Genomic DNA, 20,356 nt, shown 5'->3' with positions numbered 1-20,356 from the left:
CACGGCGTGGTGATAGGAACGTCATGACACGATTGCTCCTAACTACCACTCTCTCAAAATCTCTACATTGACCCATCTTAACGCGCTGATTCCCTACAACCGAATAGTATAATTATACTCATCACTTGACTCGCATGAATTACCTTATGTCGGACTGTAAACATGACGTGTTGGCTTCACAGGTATCTGCCTGAAGGTATGAGCCTGGACCAGGGAGTTCAGGAACTGGGAAAGCTCGTGGAACTGATCGAACCACGAGAGAAGGATATCGACCACCTGAGGTTGGCCCAAGCCATCCTGGACCTTAACAACGTGTCTCTGGACGTCTTCATGAGGAAGGTGAGCTCTTGTTAGGAGCCAACAAGAAATGATTTTGGCGTGTGATTTATTTCTTGTTCGGATTACTTCAGCCTGAATCTTACAGTTATCTTCTAATCAACCCACGGGTATGCGGCAATCTGACCTCCCATTACATCTGCAAAAAAAGATATTCTGTTTGTTAGACTTGCCAGTATAAAGGCGGCGAGGAAGACAATTAAAATTCCTTAGCTTGCACTATTCTGGGGAAGGTTGGGGTACAGAAGAGTGTTGTAACTTACATCACTGTGAAAGTGAAGTAGGTTATCGTGGCTAGTGTTGGAAATGAGAACTGGGGTAATAAAGTGCAGAACAACCACTCAACAGTTACTAATTAAAAATAAACGGTGGCTAGTAATCAAAATTTAAATACGTTTCTGACACTGCAGTTAAACATTAGACAGTTTACAATGAATGGTTTGTTTCACTCCCTTGAAAGAATGTTCCTTCGCTGGGCGCAGTCTACCAATACTTAGGGTCTTTCGCAACTATTCGCAAAATGTTATATACTGTACAACAGATACTTTGATGATCCAGAAAATAAATCAAATTAGGATTTAGCCGAGACAGGAGGTTATAATCTATAGACCTACTAACAAGGGAAAGGTCTAATCTCACTTGTCGAAACATGTCCTGAAAATTTTTATACCGGAAGATTACACCGAATGAAACAATCTTTCAAAATTTTGACTGCTAAAACGCACTACAAGTATTGCTTGAGATATGAACCGTGTAAAGCTGCTCGTGAGAGGCAATGTACTGTTGCCGATGAAGATCGCTAGACTGGTCCCTCCAAATAGCAACTGAGATAAACATTGCTGGTTTCAAGGCTTCTTCGATCTGGTTAAGCACGTTCAAGAAATCGTACATTACCGGAAGTCTCAAGTCACAAAACAGCGATGTTTACTTCAAGTAAAGCTGAAGAGGAGATGCCATTAATTCGTAGCTGGAGAGAAGACGAAGGCTGGTATTATCCCTACATCCGCCGCGTCTAGTTTGCACAGTTTCACTATGTCCAGCATCTAGGATTATTTTCGCCACACTAGTGAGAGCGAAAACTGAGAACAATGCAATCTCTTCTCATAATACTATAACATACCTATTCTACCCTCTCTCAGTGCCTATTTAATTATTCTTCCATGTCGAATGAGAGCTCTGTTTTCAAATTATGAAGTTGTATTGCATACCCCTGTAATAGCACATTTTCCACCCTGGTGCAATGTCAATAGTATCGAGTGCTTCAGTTACTTTCTTTCAGCTACTGATGAGACTAAGGTTATCTTAATTTTAGCGGATTGTTTGTCGTAGCCGCACAGATGTATTAAATCTTACTTGACGAATCTGAGTGGTAACACAACAAATAATGGACATATATTTAAAAAAAAAACAGAAAATACTGTTATTCTGACCTTGTCGTCAGTAAGCTTACTCGATGAACATTTCTCTCTCAGGAAAAGCTCGCTCTAAATGAGTCTTCAAAAAACTGAAATTATTTGTTTTGCAGCAAGAGAAGGCGCTTTTTATGTATAATACAAATAGCTCTGTGCTTGCTGCGTAGGATGGCCCAGACAAACTCGTTAAACTGAAATTAGTTTGTTAATGGTCGAACAGTTTTGAAAATACATGGCATTCCTTAGTCATGTCAAATGGTACTATCTTCATCTTAAATAAATATTTGCAAATAAAATAGAATGGCCACAATATCCATCGCATATGGGGAAGAGAATTTAAGTGAATTTCCCTCTAGAGGATACTCTAATTTTTATACGCTTTTGAGCCTATGTCTATACTTCATTAATGATAGAGAGACGTAGCATGTTTTAAAAGACTGTAATATCGACAGAAGGTTGTCGAAAACTTCAGAAGAAAGCTAGTGCTGATTCGAGAGAGAAAGGGCTGCAAAGCTTTTGTTTAAGTTGAACAATGTATTCATAGACTATCAAGAAATAACAAAAACTTTAATCATTAAAAACAATTCTGAGTGAGCTGCCCAATCATGTTAACGCCACACGTCTGCAGCTGAAAATTCCTTTTCTGTAGTGATAATTCCCTCGCATAGCCCTCAATTTCCTTACATCGTATCTGAAGTCAAATTCCAATTTAATACATATTCATTCTCAGGTCGCGGTTATATCTGACACATGGTCATATTTTGTAGTCACAGTAGTTGCACACTGAGATGGTATACGAATTGTGGCACTAAGAATAACAGAGTATTACTAAACGGCTTATTCATTCCATAAGAGATACTTCGTTTCGTTTCAGTACTGCGCAACACTCTAGCGCTAAGAAAGACACTACAGTGTTAAACAGTCCCAGGTAGCAAAAACTTCTTGTTCGTGACTCGGAAATGACTGTGCGAGTTCCTGAAACTAATCGTAGAGCAGAAGCTGCTACGTTCCATGTGTAAGGGTCCACGGATCGTTAGCGGCAACTGGTTGTGTTTCAGGCTGGACCAGTCTCTGGACATGTAAGTTCGATGCATGTCCATTTACATGAGATCACTAATGACATGACAAAGACGGTGGATATTACACTACTAGAATGTCACACTGGTGCGGTGTTATAGGAAACGCAGTATGTCTGTCAGTTTAACGTCACCAATATGCCGCCGTCGATTAGTGAAACATTAATCGATGCATTCTGGGCGTGGTTCACAGGTGTACCCAGTGGTATCCCACTGCTATAGTATGACATTAGCGAATATAAACGTCTGATGAGGCATACTTTTGTGTAGACCTAATATTGAGACACTAAATGAAGTATTTCCTATCGATTTCAATGTATTGTGTAGAAGAAATATTCACACACTTTGAATGACAACCTAGTGGCCTTTATATGTCGATGAAAATACATCAACGAATCTTCTCCTGTTATTCGACTAAGCTCCATACAAAATACTGAAAGTCCATGCACAGCACAAAGCTCAAACATGCTCTAGACGCTCTTGTTTTTCTATCATACAGTCAGCGAAAAAATGTTCCCCTACTTTGAGGGAAATAAGTTACACGTTTAGTCTCAATTCAGTACGATAAAAAAGCAGAAAGTCTACTTCCAAATGTGTAACGTTAGTGCAGAATCTAGCGGAAAGACAGGTAAAGAAGATTTTGAAACATTGTTTCAATATGAATTTGCAGAACTGATTAACGAACTCAGTTCCTTGTTCACTGTTAGAATGCTCAAAAGAACGAATCTATTTGGCTGACGAAGAGATAAGAACCATAATCACTATTCCCAGAAAAAGGACAATTATTGTAAGGCTTTTACCCCGAACTGAACTTCTGTTTCATGAGTAGCTAGACTTTTTTCGAACTGAAAATTTATGCCATACAAATACTTATTTTTGCCAAGCATCACTTCGAAGTTTCTTAAACTATAATTTATGATATAATGTACGTATCAAAACCACTTTGTATGCTTTGGATTAACCTGATGCTGAATTCTTTCAAAGCAGTTACTATACATTCGGAAACATGAAGTCGTTATTGTTAATCTTAAATCAGCAAAGCCTACATCGTTCTTACAAAAATGTTTGCCATTGAGTTACATTGTTGTATTGTGAATGCTTAAGGTGGGGAAACTGACCCTCCCCGTACCCCCGTTGAACTTGAAGTGTACTTTTTATTCATATATTGAGTGCATAATCGTCAATTTTCTGGGGTGCAATAAGCTTTTTTGTAACCTATAGAATGTAGTTCTTATGGCACGACGTTTCTCGAAACTGGCAAACTGATTTAAATAAAAAATAACAATTTTAGAGCTTTGCCGCTCCCCCTGGAAAAATTTCTGCGGAAACACTGTACGTCACGCTGTGAAACACGTGCCAGTCTTGTCTTCGTGAGCCCCGCGGCAGGCCGGCCGGAGTGGCCGTGCGGTTCTAGGCGCTACTGTCTGGAGCCGAGCGACCACTACGGTCGCAGGTTCGAATCCTGCCTCGGGCATGGATGTGTGTGGTGTCCTTAGGTTAGTTAGGTTTAATTAGTTCTAAGATCTAGGCGACTGATGACCTCAGAAGTTAAGTCGCATAGTGCTCAGAGCCATTTGAACCATTTTGAGCCCCGCGGCAGCTATACGTAGGAGGCGGTAGCATATTCCTAGGTTCATCCTTAATGCCGGTTCTTCAAACGTTTTGAGTAGAAATTCCCGTGGTAGTCAGCCTCTGTCTCCACGCGTCTGACAGTTAAGGTTTTTCAGCATTTGAGGGACTCTCTTCCGTGATCCAAACAAATAAATATCTCCTGCCATTTTTGATTTGCGTTCAGCATCCCGATTTCCCTTCTGTGGAACACATCTACTGTTGAGATCTGCTTTAATGACCCCCCCCCCCCCCCGGCAATATTCACGTTCTCTTTTTCCATAAAATTGTTACTGTGACTATTTTCGAAATTTGTTGATTACTTCTTTTCCCGGAAGTATAATAAACCAGAAAATTCCAAACTTTCGATGGTATTACTCTCATACACACTATCCGGTCAAAGATATCCAAACACATATTAGTGAGCAATAATATGGGCTGTGTCCACGTTTCGCCTTTATGACTACTTGAGCTCTGTTGGGGACGCTTTCAGTGAGGTGTTCGAATCTCCGCGAGAGGATGGCAGCCCGTTCTTCCTCAAGAACATAAACCAGAGAAGGCAGTGATATTGGACACTATGGTCCTGAGCGATATAGGCTTCTAACTCATCCCAAAGATGTTCCACTGGATTCAGGCAGGCCTGTCCATTTCTGGAATGTTAATGTTCGCAACTCATTGGCTCACAGGTGCTGTTTTATAACTCTGAAAAAATTTAGTCAGATTAACTTTCACATAACAACCTCTTGTGAAATAAGTAAAATTATTAAATCTTTGAAAAATAAATGTTCTGTTGGGGTAGATGACATCTCTAATAAGATATTAAAACAATGTGCAGCAATTACAGCTGATGTTCTGAGTCACATATGTAATGCATCACTAACTCAAGGTATTTTCCCAGACAGGTTAAAATGTGCCATTGTCAGGCCTCTCTACAAAAGGAGGGACACCACAGATGTCAATAATTATCGGCCGGTATCCTTGCTTACAGCATTTTCAAAAATCTTCGAGAAAGTAATGTACTCAAGAGTGGTATCAATCTCAACAGTAATGGGATACTTAGTAAATCGCAGTTCGGATTTCAAAAATGCTGTTCCACTGAGACAGCAATATACAATTTCACTGTCCACATAATAGTCTTAAAATAGTAAAATGTCACCAATCGCAATTTTCTGTGACTTGTCCAAAGCATCTGACTGTGTGAACCATGACGTTATGTTACACAAATTACAATTCTATGGTATAAATGGAATAGCATATGAGTGGTTTAAGTCATACCTACAGAACAGGAAGCAAAACGTTTCCTTATATGGGTCAAGTGATTTAAATAAGTTTGCCACTTCATCTAACTGGGGTAAAATTACATTAGGTGTTCCACAGGGTTCTATCATGGTTCCCTGCTGTTCTTGATATGTGTGAACGACCTCCCTTCCTATCTGAAACAGGAAGCTGAACTGACACTGTTTGCTGATGATACAAACATCATTATTAATCCAGTAAAGGAATATGATACAAAGGAAGATGATACAAATAAGGTCTTCGGAAAAGTCATTAATTGATTTTCTGCAAATGGGCTTGCTCTAAACGTTGAAAAAACATCCAATTTTCTGCTGCAAATAAATATAACACATCAACAAAAGTCAGTAGACAGGGTATAGCATACAAAGTTTTTGGGTGTACATATAGATGAGAATCTTAACTGGAAAATTCATATTTTGGATCTTCTAAAGCGACTAGGTTCAGCAACTTTTGCAATCAGAATAATTGCCAATTTTGAGGATATAAAAATTAGTAAGCTAACATACTTTGCATACTTTACTCTCTGATGGCATACGGAATAATATTTTGGGGTAACCCAACATTTAGATAAAAAGTTTTCACTGCGCAAAAGAAAGTGGTTAGAATTATGTGTGAGGTTCATAGTCGCACATCTTGTAGGCATCTTTTTAAAAGATTGGAATTCTTACAACAGCCTCGCAGTACATTTACTCACTAATGAAATTTGTTCTCAACAACATGCACCGGTTTAGACAGAACAGTGACATTCATGATTATAATACCAGACAAAATTGACTTACACTATCCTTTACTCAACCTATCTTTGGCACAGAAAGGTGTAAAATATGCTGCTATAAAAATTTTCGTCTAATTACAAGATGAAATAAAATGTCTGATCTGACAGACAGCAGTAATAGCTTTAAAAATAAATTGAAATCATATCTCCTCGACAACTCCTTCTTCACCATATATATATATATATATTAAAAAATCTTGTTTCATATGTGCATTGCTTGTGGACTTGGCACATTCCACATCATCATAACGGCTACCGTATCGTGCGATTGATCAATGGAACACGACACCAACTAACTAACAGGGTGCGTTGCCATGCCGATACAATCAAGCATTGTTCCTCTACTGTACGCACTAATCAATGCTGTAAAATGTGATCATATCGTTCCACATTTAGCATTTTATTAAGCACAATACGGCGACCACGCGCTAACCACGACAAACATCCCCACAGCGTAACACCAGCTCCTGCAAACTACAACATTGGTATCACACGTGTTGGCAGGTAATGTTCTCCAGGCATTCGCCAAAGCCAAACCCTTCTACATCTACATCTACATACACACTCCGCAATCCACCACACGGTGCGTGGCGGAGGGTACCTCGTACCACAACTAGCATCTTCTCTCCCTGTTCCACTCCCAAACAGAACGAGGGAAAAATGACTGCCTATATGCCTCTGTACGAGCCCTAATCTCTCTTATCTTATCTTTGTGGTCTTTCCGCGAAATGTAAGTTGGTGGCAGTAAAATTTAACTGCAGTCAGCCTCAAATGCTGGTTCTCTAAATTTCCTCAGTAGCGATACACGAAAAGAACGCCTTCTTTCCTCTAGAGAATCCCACCCGAGCTCCTGAAGCATTTCTGTATAACTCGCGTGATGATCAAACCTACCAGTAACAAATCTAGCGGCCTGCCTCTGAATTGTTTCTATGTCCTCCCTCAATCCGACCTGATAGGGATCCCAAATGCTCGAGCAGTACTCAAGAATAGGTCGTATTAGTGTTTTATAAGAGGTCTCCTTTACAGATGAACCACATCTTCCCAAAATTCTACCAATGAACCGAAGACGACTATCCGCCTTCTCCACAACTGCCATTACATGCTTGTCCCACTTCATATCGCTCTGCGATGTTACGCCCAAATATTTAATCGACGTGACTGTGTCAAGCGCTACACTACTAATGGAGTATTCAAACATTAGAGGATTCTTTTCCTATTCATCTGCATTAATTTACATTTATCTATATTTAATTTATCTATATTTAGAGTTAGCTGCCACTCTTTACACCAATCACAAATCCTGTCCAAGTCATCTTGTATCCTCCTACAGCCACTCAACGATGACACCTTCCCGTACACCACATATTCCATCGGATAAAGCACATTCATCACTCCAAATTGCTCGTTTCCAATTGCCCGCGTTCCAGTGGAGTCGCTGTTTACACCACTTCGAACATCTCATAGCAAAGACTACAGAATGAGGGGCAGTTTGACCCTTGTGCACCATTCTTTTTCGCTTCCTGTGCACAGTCACTGTGCTAGCTGGGCTCCTGGTAGCACTCTGGAACTTACGAGTGATTACTTGTGTTGATTTCGTGCGATTTTTCTAAATCTACCTTCCCCAATGCTTGAGGATCCCTGTCCATCAGTACATGATGTCTGCACGGTCTAGATTTAAGATGTGATTGTTCCTCCGCGTTTCATCAAAGTCGACTTGAACAGCTTTATAAGGTTATTAGGTAGTAAATGGGAAATATGTAATTCGTTCGAGGTTACACACAATCACGTGATGGATACGTCACTGTGTCCACTTTTTCTGAGTCTTGCTGGTGAATTAAGTAAAAACTTAGTTTCTATAGGGAATCATATAACTCTCTTGGAAAATGACTTTCCGAGATTGATGTCTGAAATGCTCCTCTGTGATAGTGTCAAGGTGGAACTTGAGTCAATAATTAAATCACTGAAGGCTAAGGACTCTCTGCAGAATATCAGAGTACTCTACTGCATATGATTGCCTTGTACGTAGCCACATTTGTAATTTTTCCTTTAGGAATGACCAGTTTCCTGAACGACTATAGTACTCAGTAGTAAAACCGCTTTATAAGAACGGAGGAAGGGATAATGTAAGCGATTTTAGACCTATTTCTGTGCCATCAGGGTTTGTTAAAGTTATTGAAACGGCTGTGAATGTAAGGATAATTATTCATTTTATATCACATAATTTGCTATCAAATGTACAGTTCGGCTTTAGAAGTAGTTCAACAACTGAAAATGCTATATTCTCTTTTATTTGCAAGGTACAGGATGGATTAAACAAGAGGTTTCGAAGGCTAGGCATCTTTTTTGATTTAACTAAGGCATTTGATTGTATTGATCAAAAAATATTGCTCCAGAAGTTGGACCGTTATGGAATACGGCGAGTAGCTCACAATTGGTTCACCTACTACTTTAACAACAGACAGCAAAAGGTCATTATTCACAGTGTTGAGAATGCCTGTGATGTGGTGGCTGAGTGGAGTATGGTCATATGGGAGGTGCCCCAGGAATTAGTGCTGGGGCCACCCCTGTTTCTTAATTTTATAAATGATACGCTCTCTAGTATTACAGGTAATCCTAAAACATTTGTTTGCTGATGACACTATCTTGGTAATAAAGGATGTTGTGTGCAACGTGGGCTCTGTTTCAAATTGTGCAGTTCATGACATACGACAATGGCTTGTGGAAAATAAGCTAACGCTAAATCACAGTAAGACACAGTTTTTACAGTTTGTAACACACATATCAACAAAGCCCGACGTTTTAATTTCACAAGATGGGCATATGATTAGTGAAACTGAACAGTTCAAATTCTAGGTGTTCAGATAGATAGTATACTGTCGTGGAAAGCCCATATTCAAGACCTTGTTCAAAAACCTAATGTTGCCATTTTTACTATTCGATCGTTACCTGAAGTAAGTGAATGTTCGACACGAAAAGTAGTCCATTTTGCTTATTTTCATTCACTTACGTCGTGCGGTGTTGTATTTTGGGGCAAAGCTTCCCATTCTCAAAGGATACTTTTGTCTCAGAAACGGGCAGTTCGGACAATATTCTTTACTGTCGCTTCTTGTTAACAATATCAGCTTATTCCCAAGAACTAGCAGCTTTCACTCAATTAATACTAGGCAGAAATCCAGCCTGCATTTGACTCTTGTGCAGAAAGATGTGCAGTATACTGTTGCATCCATTTTCAATAAGCTACCACAAGAATTCAAAAATCCTAGGAGTAATCCAGGCGCTTTCAAATCGAAACTGAAGAGTTTCCTCAAATGTCACTCCATTTACTCTGTCGAGGAGTTCGTTTAAAAATTAAACTGATTCCTATGTTATATTGTTGATTGCGTTTACTTAAACTTACAGCTTATTTTTTGGGTTTATTAACATTTTATTTTATCTGTTATTATTTTTATGTTGTAAATATTACATATTTTTCCCGAACGAAGACGAATGCAATGACTTGGATTCGGGGTCTGACTGTACTTTACCTGTTCCGAGAGGTCAGTAAGAATGTGCTAGACTTCTAGGCCTTACTAAAAGAACGTCACTCATTGATTAAGCAAAATCCGAGATATCGAACATATTACGCTAATTTTTTACGGAGTGTCTTGTTTGATCCCCCGCCTAGTTGGGATGGACCGGGTAGGAGAATATAGTTACTGCAAATAATTATTCTGAGCCGGCCTGAGTGGCCGTGCGGTTCTAGGCGGTACAGTCTGGAGCCGAGCGACCGCTACGGTCGCCGGTTCGAATTCTGCCTCGGGCATGGATGTGTGTGATGTCCTTAGGTTAGTTAGGTTTAATTAGTTCTAAGTTCTAGGCGACTGATGACCTCAGAAGTTAAGTCGCATAGTGCTCAGAGCCATTTGAACAAATTACTCTGAATAAGAAAGGACAAGGACAGTGGAGAAGATCCACCAACATACTTGAAGACGAACCCGGTACCAACACCGTGTACAACGGGATCGGCGAGGAACGTGCCCACGAACAGTTATTGTTTTGTACTAAACGAATCACTTTGTTATGTTTATTAAAATTATACCATTCATGTAAAATAGTGTTAATGGGTTCTTTGGGGAAGGAGACCAGACAGCGAGGTCATCGGTCTCATCGGATTAGGGAAGGACGGGGAAGGAAGTCGGCCGTGCCCTTTCAAAGGAACCATCCCGGCATTTGCCTGGAGCGATTTAGGGAAATCACGGACAACCTAGATCAGGATGGCCGGACGCGGATTGAACCGTCGTCCTCTCGAATGCGAATCCAGTGTCTAACCACTTAAAATAGTGTTGTTGGAGAAGTCTATTACATACGTTTTCTAGAAATATTTTATTTTATACACAACATCGCCTTAGTTTCATACAATAGAAAAAAAAGAAAAGGCTCTTAAGGCGACCGCTCACGTTAAGCGAAGATCAGTGTAACCCCCCCCCCCCCCCCCCCCCGTCCAAAAAAAAAGATTAAAAAAGGGAAAACTAAAGAAAAAAGATCACAGAACATTTGCAGGCGAAAGGCAAAGGTGTCGTGTTCGAGTCTCGTTCCAGCAAACAGTTTTAATCTGCCAGGAAGACTCACATCAGCGCCCACTCCACTGCTGAATGAAAAATTCCTTCTGGATCCAATGAATAGTTCGCATTAGAAGTCACTGAGCTATCCTTCGGACGTAATCTGCTGTTACTGCTTCCCTACTGACAACACAATACTTCCCGCCACCTTTTACACTGGCGGGTCACCCTCTAGTGACAGCCAGTTGTTCATTCCGCATTACATAGGGGTGACCGGATACTTTTGATGAGACAATGTAATCGTCGCGTAGCTTCTTAGGTCCCCATCTGAAACGATATTTATTATATCGCATCGCTATTGTTGTGATAGAGGCACAGTGCTGAATGTCTTCGCTGGACTTAAAGGACGTCATTACGAAACCACCAAAAGCTGCTGTAATGTGTATTTATTTATCGACAACCATTTTCGGTCCGGCGACCATCTTCATGTTAAACGAATATCGTTGTTGTTGTTGTGGTCTTCAGTCCTGAGATTGGTTTGATGCAGCTCTCCATGCTACTCTATCCTGTGCAAGGTTCTTCATCCCCCAGTACGTACTGCAACCTACATCCTTCTGAATCTGCTTAGTGTTGGTCTCCCTCTACGATTTTTAACCTCCACGCTGCCCTCCAATACTATATTGGTGATCCCTTGATGCCTCAGAACACGTCCTACCAACCGATCCCTTCTTCTTGTCAAGTTGTGCCACAAACTCCTTTTCTCTCCAATTCTATTAAATACCTCCTCATTAATTATGTGATCTACCCATCTAATCTTCAGCATTCTTCTGTAGCACCACATTTCGAAAGCTTCTATTCTCTTCTTGTCCAAATTATTTACTGTCCATGTTTCATTTCCATACATGGCTACACTCCATACAAATACTTTCAGAAACGACTTCCTGACACTTAAATTTATACTCGATATTAACAAATTTCTCTTCTTCAGAAACGCTTTCCTTGGCATTGCCAGTCTACATTTTATAACCTCTTTACTTCGACCATCATCAGTTATTTTTCTCCCCAAATAGCAAAACTCCTTTACTGCTTTAAGTGTCTCATTTCCTAATCTAATTCCCTCAGCATCACCCGACTTAATTCGACTACATTCCATTATCCTCGTTTTGCTTTTGTTGATATTCATCTTATATCCTCCTTTCAAGGCACTGTCCATTCCATTCAACTGCTCTTCCAAGTCCTTTGCTGTCTCTGACAGAATTACAGTGTCAAAGGAGAACCTCAAAGTTTTTATTTCTTCTCCATGGATTTTAATACCTACTCCGAATTTTTCTTTTGTTTCCTTTACTGCTTGCTCAATATACAGATTGAATAACATCGAGGATAGGCTACAACCCTGTCTCACTCCCTTCCTAACCACTGCTTCCCTTTCCTGTCCCTCGACTCTTATAACTACCATCTGGTTTCTGTACAAATTGTAAACAGCCTTAGGTTAAACGGAGGTTCCTTAACGTGATGTGCATGATTTTCAGTTGCAGCATCTGTCACACATACACCCTTTGTCTTATACAAAAAAATAATGAAATATATGAGAAAATGAACACATGTGTAAATGACAGATTCTTGAACTGGCAGTAATTATGTACCTGACGTCAAGGAAGCTTCCTTAATCCTCGTGTAATGATAATCGTAACTTTAAGATTGTCGCTTGACGGAAGCTGCTTGTCGATTAACAAACACACATTACAGCAGCTTTTGAAGGCGTATAAATTACAGAAGAATTATCCTCCGTATCGGTTTGAGAGTATTGAAATCGTTGGGTTGAGCCTCATTTCGAAACGGGATAGTTCATTCACGTGACTTTTTCTTCGTACATATCATTCATGAATGGTTGCTATTACTTGGTTTAGGGCGCACCACAGCACGACCATTGGCTACCATTCATGATTAAGTCACAATCCAAAAACTATCTACTAAAAATTCAGTAAAAGGATCTAGTTAAAATTAATTAAATCCATTAATGTAGAAGATATCATAAAAATAGAATGCCAAAGTATAAAGAAATTTAAAGTGGAAAGTTCATTATTCTTAGTTCTTTAGAACTTCTAAGAGTTCTAGTGGTAACTGAGAAACACGAAAAAAGACATTGACACATTCCTGGTCATTGCAAAAAATAAAGGCCAGGTCTCTATCTCAGCACTAAGCTGCCCTTTCATCAGTTCTATCCCATGAAATTGTGGTGTACCGATTTATTTGGATCATTCAAAAAGAAACGAGTCGGAGACAGTAAAATGAAAACCGCTGAATGGATCGTAATGCTACTGCCTAAGGAATAAGGTGTGGTCCCTACAAGACTCAAACTCGCCGTTGGAGCGACGTGGGCACACACTGGGGCCCACGAGAAATACAGGCCGCTCAAGATACTCGTGACGTCACAGTTTGCCCACCCTTCGCGAACGCTCTGCTCCAAGCAGGATCCACAGGAAAACAGTATGCCAATGGAAAGGTATCTATTAAAGATCTTAACTTTGTCATATGCTATCTAGAGCTTGCATGCATTTACATACAGAGTTAAGAATTATTAAACTCGTCTGATTATGTAAAGTGAAAGTGGAAGTGGAAAGGGGAGGGGAGGCGAAAGGTAGTGAACTAATGATATCAGCTACATCGGAACTTTATGCGGAATCAACGATGACGAGTAAAAATGTATGCCAGGCTAGGATTCGAACTAGGAACCTCCTACTTTCTAGGGAGTTGCAGCAACCACTGAACCACCAAGGCACAGTGTCACCACACAGGCGTGGACTATCTGGACACATCTCCTGGCCGATTCACATTCCCACCTAGCGCCGCCTATCCGTAGTCGAGGTTCCCACTGGAGGTCGAACATAAATGTACATCCGCACTGGAGGTTGCGGATTCCTTGCCCATCGAGGCGAATCGTTATATGAATGCGTGGTGTCTCTTCTTTCGGACATGTTCGACAGAACAGACATCATGCATTCATATTATATAAATAAACTCACCTGAAATAGTACTCGCTCTCCCCATAGGTGGCTGCTGTCACTCGTGACCTGCAGCGTCACGTGCTGTGAGATACGCGCCGCAGCCTGTCTTTGTCGTGGACCTCGGCGCACACCCACGTGACGACAGAGCGAACGCTTGCACGCGTTGACCGTCCACTGCACTCACTCGTGCTGAAAACGGAGAAACTGAGGCCTAAAAAGAAGAGCAAAGTGGTTTAGTGCGTTTCCTTGCATCGTAAGGTCTACGAGGAAAGGAAATTCATGAAATAATGGAACTTCGCTGTAGACCCTCTGACAACCCCATCCACCATCCATTAGCCTACCAGGACCAGAAGAGTTTGAGGAGATATGTAAAGATATGTAGAACCTCGGTTGAGCTACGCTCTTCTGTTGGAGATGCTGACGATCGTCGTAAATATACGACTACCAGGCTGCATTCGACCAGGGTATTTTTGTCAGAGGTGCAGCTTCCAATGCAATGCCGTCAGCTAATGTCCGCATCCTCTTCGTCGCTGTCATTATATGTGACACTGTTCAGACAAGTGACGCGACTGTTACGACTGTACACAGTATCAACCCTGGCCGTGCTGTAAGTGTGGTTTAATAACAACTGCGCCGCTTGCAGGTGTTCTGTACTGTAACCATCATCACGTCGCGGACAGCCCCTTGATAGCAGCGGGTAAATCATAAAAGATGTTTACTATAAATGAAGTCAGTGATGGCTCGTAACCGCACATCCGCAATTATCACGCAGACACGTCGTTTGAGGATACATGTTTACTGGGAAGTTTATGCTTCTATTATCATACGCTTTCAACTGTGTCAGTTTTCGTCACAAATTATGACTTATCCTGTATAAAGGATGTTACAAAATGATACCGACGAACTTGTAGGGATTGGAGGGAGTCTCTTGAAGAACAAATTTAGGATAGGAAACCGCGACCGGAAATCGGCACCTGCCCCTAGGCCGCCCCTTCTACAGCAAACATGGGTTTCGCAGCCGACGACCCCTTCGTTTTCCCATCTCGATCCATAGACGTGTTCAATTATAATAGCAGTGGGCGCGGATTCATCTAACTGGAACCGTGGATCAATGGAAACGCGTCGCGTGGTAGGATGAATCACGTTTCTCGTTACTCCAGATCGATGGCCTTGTGCGGATGCACCAACATCCAGACGAAGTGCTTCCATGAATACAACCTGATGGGGACAGAATTATACGATGGGGGAGGTACACTTGGGCTTCCGTGGAGCCTGTGGCAGTAATCGTAGTAACGGTGACAATTGTGGACTGCGTGAACGCTATTTGGGACTGCTCGGGGCTCTTCATTCTTAATGTCTTCCTCGACAGCGACGACATTTTCCAACAGGTTCAAATGGCTATGAGAACTATGGGACTTAACATCTGAGGTCATCAGTCCCCTAAAACTTAAAACTACTTAAACCTAACTAACTTAAGGACATCACACACACCCATGCCCGAGGCGGGATTCGGACCTGTGACCGTAGCTGTCGCGCGGTTCCAGACTGAAGCCACTAGAACCGCTCGGTCACAGCGGCCGGCCATTTTCCAGCAGGGTAACTGCCTGTGTGACAAGACCAGAATCTTCCTACTGTGGTTCCGGAGCGTGATACTAAACAACAAACTGCTAATAAACCACGAAAAAATTCTGTGCTTGTTATGTTACAAGGTAAAAAGTAGAAAAAATAAAAGTAGTTTAACTTAATGCAATGATCAGTCTTTATTGGATGCTTATTCGGCTACTAAAAGTTTAAGTTCACATGTACATTCGAATGTACCAATAGCCATACCTGTGCTTAAATAAATCAGCCCTCAATCAAAAGATTTATTTCAACGCAGCAGTGCTTTGCCAGGTATGGTACCCACAAAGCTGCTGGTATTTGTACTCCTCCAACACTGAAACTGATTTACCCAATCAGTTAAAGACACATAAAGTTTAATGTGGACTCCGTACTACGCTGCAATTTCGCATTTTTCACGTTTACAGACCATTTTCAAACGTAAAAAGAAGCGATATGTGACAGAAAAATCATAGAACTGAGGAATAAACCCCAGACCCTTGGATTTATAGTGTGGCATTGACATCAATGGTAGTCTGCTCCAAAATTTTGATTGTGATCTTAACCGTGGATGTATAAATTGTGACGTTGTCGTTTATGGCAACTGCTGTACAGTATTTCACTTGTAGCGTTCGTCTTTCTCCCGTTTTTCGTAACTGAGAACTGACGCTACATTTGCCGTAGTTCTCTCGAACAACATTCTTCGCTCGCTTTTCGCCACATCGGCCAGGCGGTTGGCTCGAGGCGCAGCAGGAAGTCGATTTTCGCACCTCATTGCATCCATTAAATCGTGTGTCCAGAGGTCATACGCTGTCGCTACTTTTATCACTGCTGATTATGACTCTGCTTTATTCTTTCAAATTGCTTTGGTTATGTTTTTCATTGGGTACACTAAGCACACGTCAACTTTTTTACTTTTTATTTTATTTTATTTATTTATTTTGTTTAATCATGAGTCTTCTGACTGGTTTGATGTGGCCTACCACAAATTCCTCTCCTGTGTCAACCTCTTCAGCTCTTAGTAGCGCTTGCAACCTACGTCCTCAATTATTTGCTAGATGTATTCGAATAACTGTCTTCCTTTAAAGTTTTTTTTTACCCTTTACACCTCCCTCTAGTACCAAGCAAGTCATTACCTGATGTCTAACAAATGTTCTATTATCCTGTCCCTTCTCCTTGTCAGTGTTTCGCTCCGATTCTGCGCACAACCACCTCTTTCCTTATCTTATCAGTCCATCTAATTTTCAACATTCGTCTGTAGCACAATACCTAAAACGCTTCGATTCTTTTCTGTTCCGGTTTTCCCACAGTCCATGTTTCACTACCATACAATGCTGCGCTCCAAACGTACGTTCTCAGAAATTTATTCCTGAAAGTAAGGCCTATGTTTGATACTAGTAGACTTCTAAAAACCAGGAATGCCTTTTTGCCAGTGCTAGTCTACTTTTTATGTCCTTGATCCGTCCGTCACGGGTTATTTTGCTGTCAAGATAGCAGAATCTCTTAACTTCATCTGCTTCGTCATCAGCAATTCTGATGTAAAGTTTCTCGTTGTTCTCATTTCTGCTATTTCTCTTTACTTTCATCTCCGTTAGATTTACTCTCAATCCATAATCTTCACTCCTTACACTGTTCGTTCCATTCAGTAGATCCTGTAATTATTCTTCACTTCCACGGAGGATAGCAATGTCACCTGTGAATCATAACATCGACATCTTTGCACCTTGAATTTAAATCCCACTCTTGAACATTTTTCGTCTTCAGTGTATAGGTTGAACAGTAGGGGCTAATGACTACATCCCTATCTTACACCCTTTTTAATCCGAGCACTTCATTCTTGGTTGTCCGCCCTTATTATTCCCTCTTGCCTCTTGTACATATTATATAATACCCGTCTCTCCCTGTAGCTTACACCTACTTTTTCTCGGAATTTCGAACATCTTGCACCGTTTTATATTGTCGAACGCTTTCTACAGATCGACAAATCCTATGAATGTGTCTTGATTTTTCTTTAGCCTTGCTTCCATTATGAACCGCAACGTCAGAATTGCCTCTCTGGTGCCTTTATCTTTCCTAAAGCCAAACTGATGGTCTTTTAACAGATCTTCAATATTCTTTCCATTCTTCTGTATATTATTCTTTCATCAACTTGGATGCTAGAGCTGTTAAGCTGACTGTGCGATAATTCTCGCACTTTTCAGCTCTTGCAAATCTTCGGAATTGTGTGAATGATATTTTTCCGAAAAGTGAGATAGTATATCGCCCGACTCATACAGTCTAAACACCAACTTGAATAGTCGTTTTGTTGCCCCCTTTCCCTAGGGCTTTTAGAAATTCTGATGAAATGTTATCTATCACTTCTGTCTTATTCGATCTTAAGATTTACAAAGCTCTTTTAAATTCTGGTTCTAATACTGGATCCCATATCCCTTCTCTGTCGACTCCTGTTTGTTCTTCTATCACATCATCAGAGAAGTCTTCCCTTCGCACAAGTCTTCAGTGTGCTCTTTCCACCTATCCGCTCTCTCCTCTGCATTTAACAGTTGGTCGGCCGGAGTGGCCGTGCGGTTCTGGGCGCTACAGTCTGGAACCGAGCGACCGCTACGGTCGCAGGTTCGAATCCTGCCTCGGGCATGGATGTGTGTGACGTCCTTAGGTTAGTTAGGTTTAATTAGTTCTAAGTTCTAGGCGACTGATGACCACAGAAGTTGAGTCGCATAGTGCTTAGAGCTATTTGAACCATTTTTAACAGTTGAATATCCATTGCACTCTTAACGTTACTGTCGTTGCTTTTAATTTCCCAAAGTTTGTTTTGACTTTTCTGTATGATTCGTCAGTCCTTCCAGCAGCCTATTCTTTTTCGATTGCTTCACATTTTTCATGCAGTCATTCGCCTTAGCTTCCTTGCACTTCCTGTTCATTTCATTTCATTCCTCAGTGACTTGTATTTCTGAACGCCTTACGGTTTGTGGCGGAGGATAGCTTGGGTAGGTATCACTAAAATTTCTCCACATTCCTGTTGAATTCACGAATGTTGTGTGGGAGGAGCAACTGTCGGGAAGTCTCCGTATGAATTCGCATTTCTACGTTTTACCGTCGGTATCATTTGTTCAGATGTACGTAGGAGAAAGTAATATTCGTGAGTTGACTTTACAATGTACGCTCTCGGAATTTTACCAGTAAATCTTTTCATAAAACTCAACGCCTCTCTTGTGCAATCTGCCTACTTCTTCTGATGAGTGATTCCACGACACTCTCGCACTTATTAAACGAGCCCGTGACAAAGATTCCACTCTTCTTTGTATCTTTTGTATCTCCTGTATTAGTCTACCTATCAGAATAAGAGCAATGCTCAAGAATGTTTCAAACTAGGGACTTTTTATAAGCTACGTTCTGCTTCAGATGTTTGAGTGGAGCGAAAACAAGACTCCATATAAATTTTAGACGGGTCTGTGTCCGAATATTTATAGTGAAATGAATAGGGGGAAATTGACAAATGGGCTATTGATTTGACCAGCGTGAGTTCTAATTTTGCAAACAAAAAGGTTTTGTTTGAAAATAATCAGGGTAATTAAGAAAATTAATGATGTGAGGGGAAACGGAAATTTCACGAACAGCTGTTGCTAGTTATGTAAATGAAGTGCCAAAAAGTACACCTCTTCAAAGCCTAACTATTTTGTGCAACTGCCATAAAGGCTTCCTTCGAACCACGGTCTAAATTTAAGACATTAGAAAATGGAAGGCATTGGGAAGGAAAATTAGGTGTCAAAAATTTCGTCTCATTAGAGCATCGCTAATTTATGCATAAGACGTTACATTGGTGTGATGTCGAATCACAATCAATTTCAAGAACAAAAGACGATAGGAAAGCAACAAACTTGAAAATAAAAACAAAATGTGAAAAAATGGTCAAATGTTTTAGTAGATGATTTGTCCAAAAGTAAGAAATAGAACAGATTAGAGAAACATTTGGCGCACCTTGATTGATACTCGATATCATGTACAGCAAATGGCATGCTTCAAATGTATCTCTAGTCTATTTCATTTTTTACATCTAGACAATACATGTGAAAGACTTTTTTTTTATTTTTAGAGTTAATTACAATTTCACGCCTGCTTCTTTGTTTAACTCACAGATATCACCGTCCTGCGACAGCATGTTGCCAACATGCAAGTGGAAAGGTAGAACACAGCGCTGCAGTGAAATTTTCGTTCTGAGAAAAACTTTCGAGGGCTACTGCTGCTCCTTCAACTACCTCGGTGTGCTCGACGAAATAGTCAGGTAACAGTGTGAGGTTCTTTTTATTTTTTTCCTCTTAGTAAGTTCTCCAAATGATATCAGCACTGGTTGAGTTGAGTTGTGAAGAACATTCCGTACATTTATTATGTGCAGTTTATTTCTGCATACCAGCGGTATTAGCAGTTTTTGCCGGCCACGGTGGCCGAGCGGTTCTAGAGCTTCAGTCCGGAACCACGCGGCTGCTACGGTCGCAGGTTCGAATCCTGCCTCGGGCATGGATGTGTGTGATGTCCTTAGGTTAGTTAGGTTTAAGTAGTTCTAAGTTCTAGGGGACTGATGACCTCAGAAGTTAAGTCCCATAGTGCTTAGAGCCATTTGAACCATTAGCAGTTTTTAACGAGCGAGATGGCGCAGTGGATAAGCCACTAGGATCCCATTCACGAGGAGCAGAATTCACATTCTCTGTCCAGA

General features: G+C 40.9%; 1 protein-coding gene across 1 annotated transcript in view; it reads left to right on the top strand.

Moving 5' to 3' along the window:
* LOC124616472 (sodium channel protein Nach-like) overlaps window positions 1–20,356 on the top strand; it is a 64,684-nt gene that overhangs the window by 8,639 nt on the left and 35,689 nt on the right. Inside the window, exons 2-3 of the mRNA XM_047144781.1 lie at window positions 183–339; window positions 19,782–19,927. Of these exons, the coding sequence (XP_047000737.1) occupies window positions 183–339; window positions 19,782–19,927 (303 nt within the window). The remainder of the gene's footprint in view (window positions 1–182; window positions 340–19,781; window positions 19,928–20,356) is intronic.

Source organism: Schistocerca americana, chromosome 5, assembly GCF_021461395.2.
Source record: "Schistocerca americana isolate TAMUIC-IGC-003095 chromosome 5, iqSchAmer2.1, whole genome shotgun sequence".
NCBI lineage: Eukaryota > Metazoa > Arthropoda > Insecta > Orthoptera > Acrididae > Schistocerca > Schistocerca americana.
This window is presented reverse-complemented; position numbering and strand designations above follow the sequence as displayed.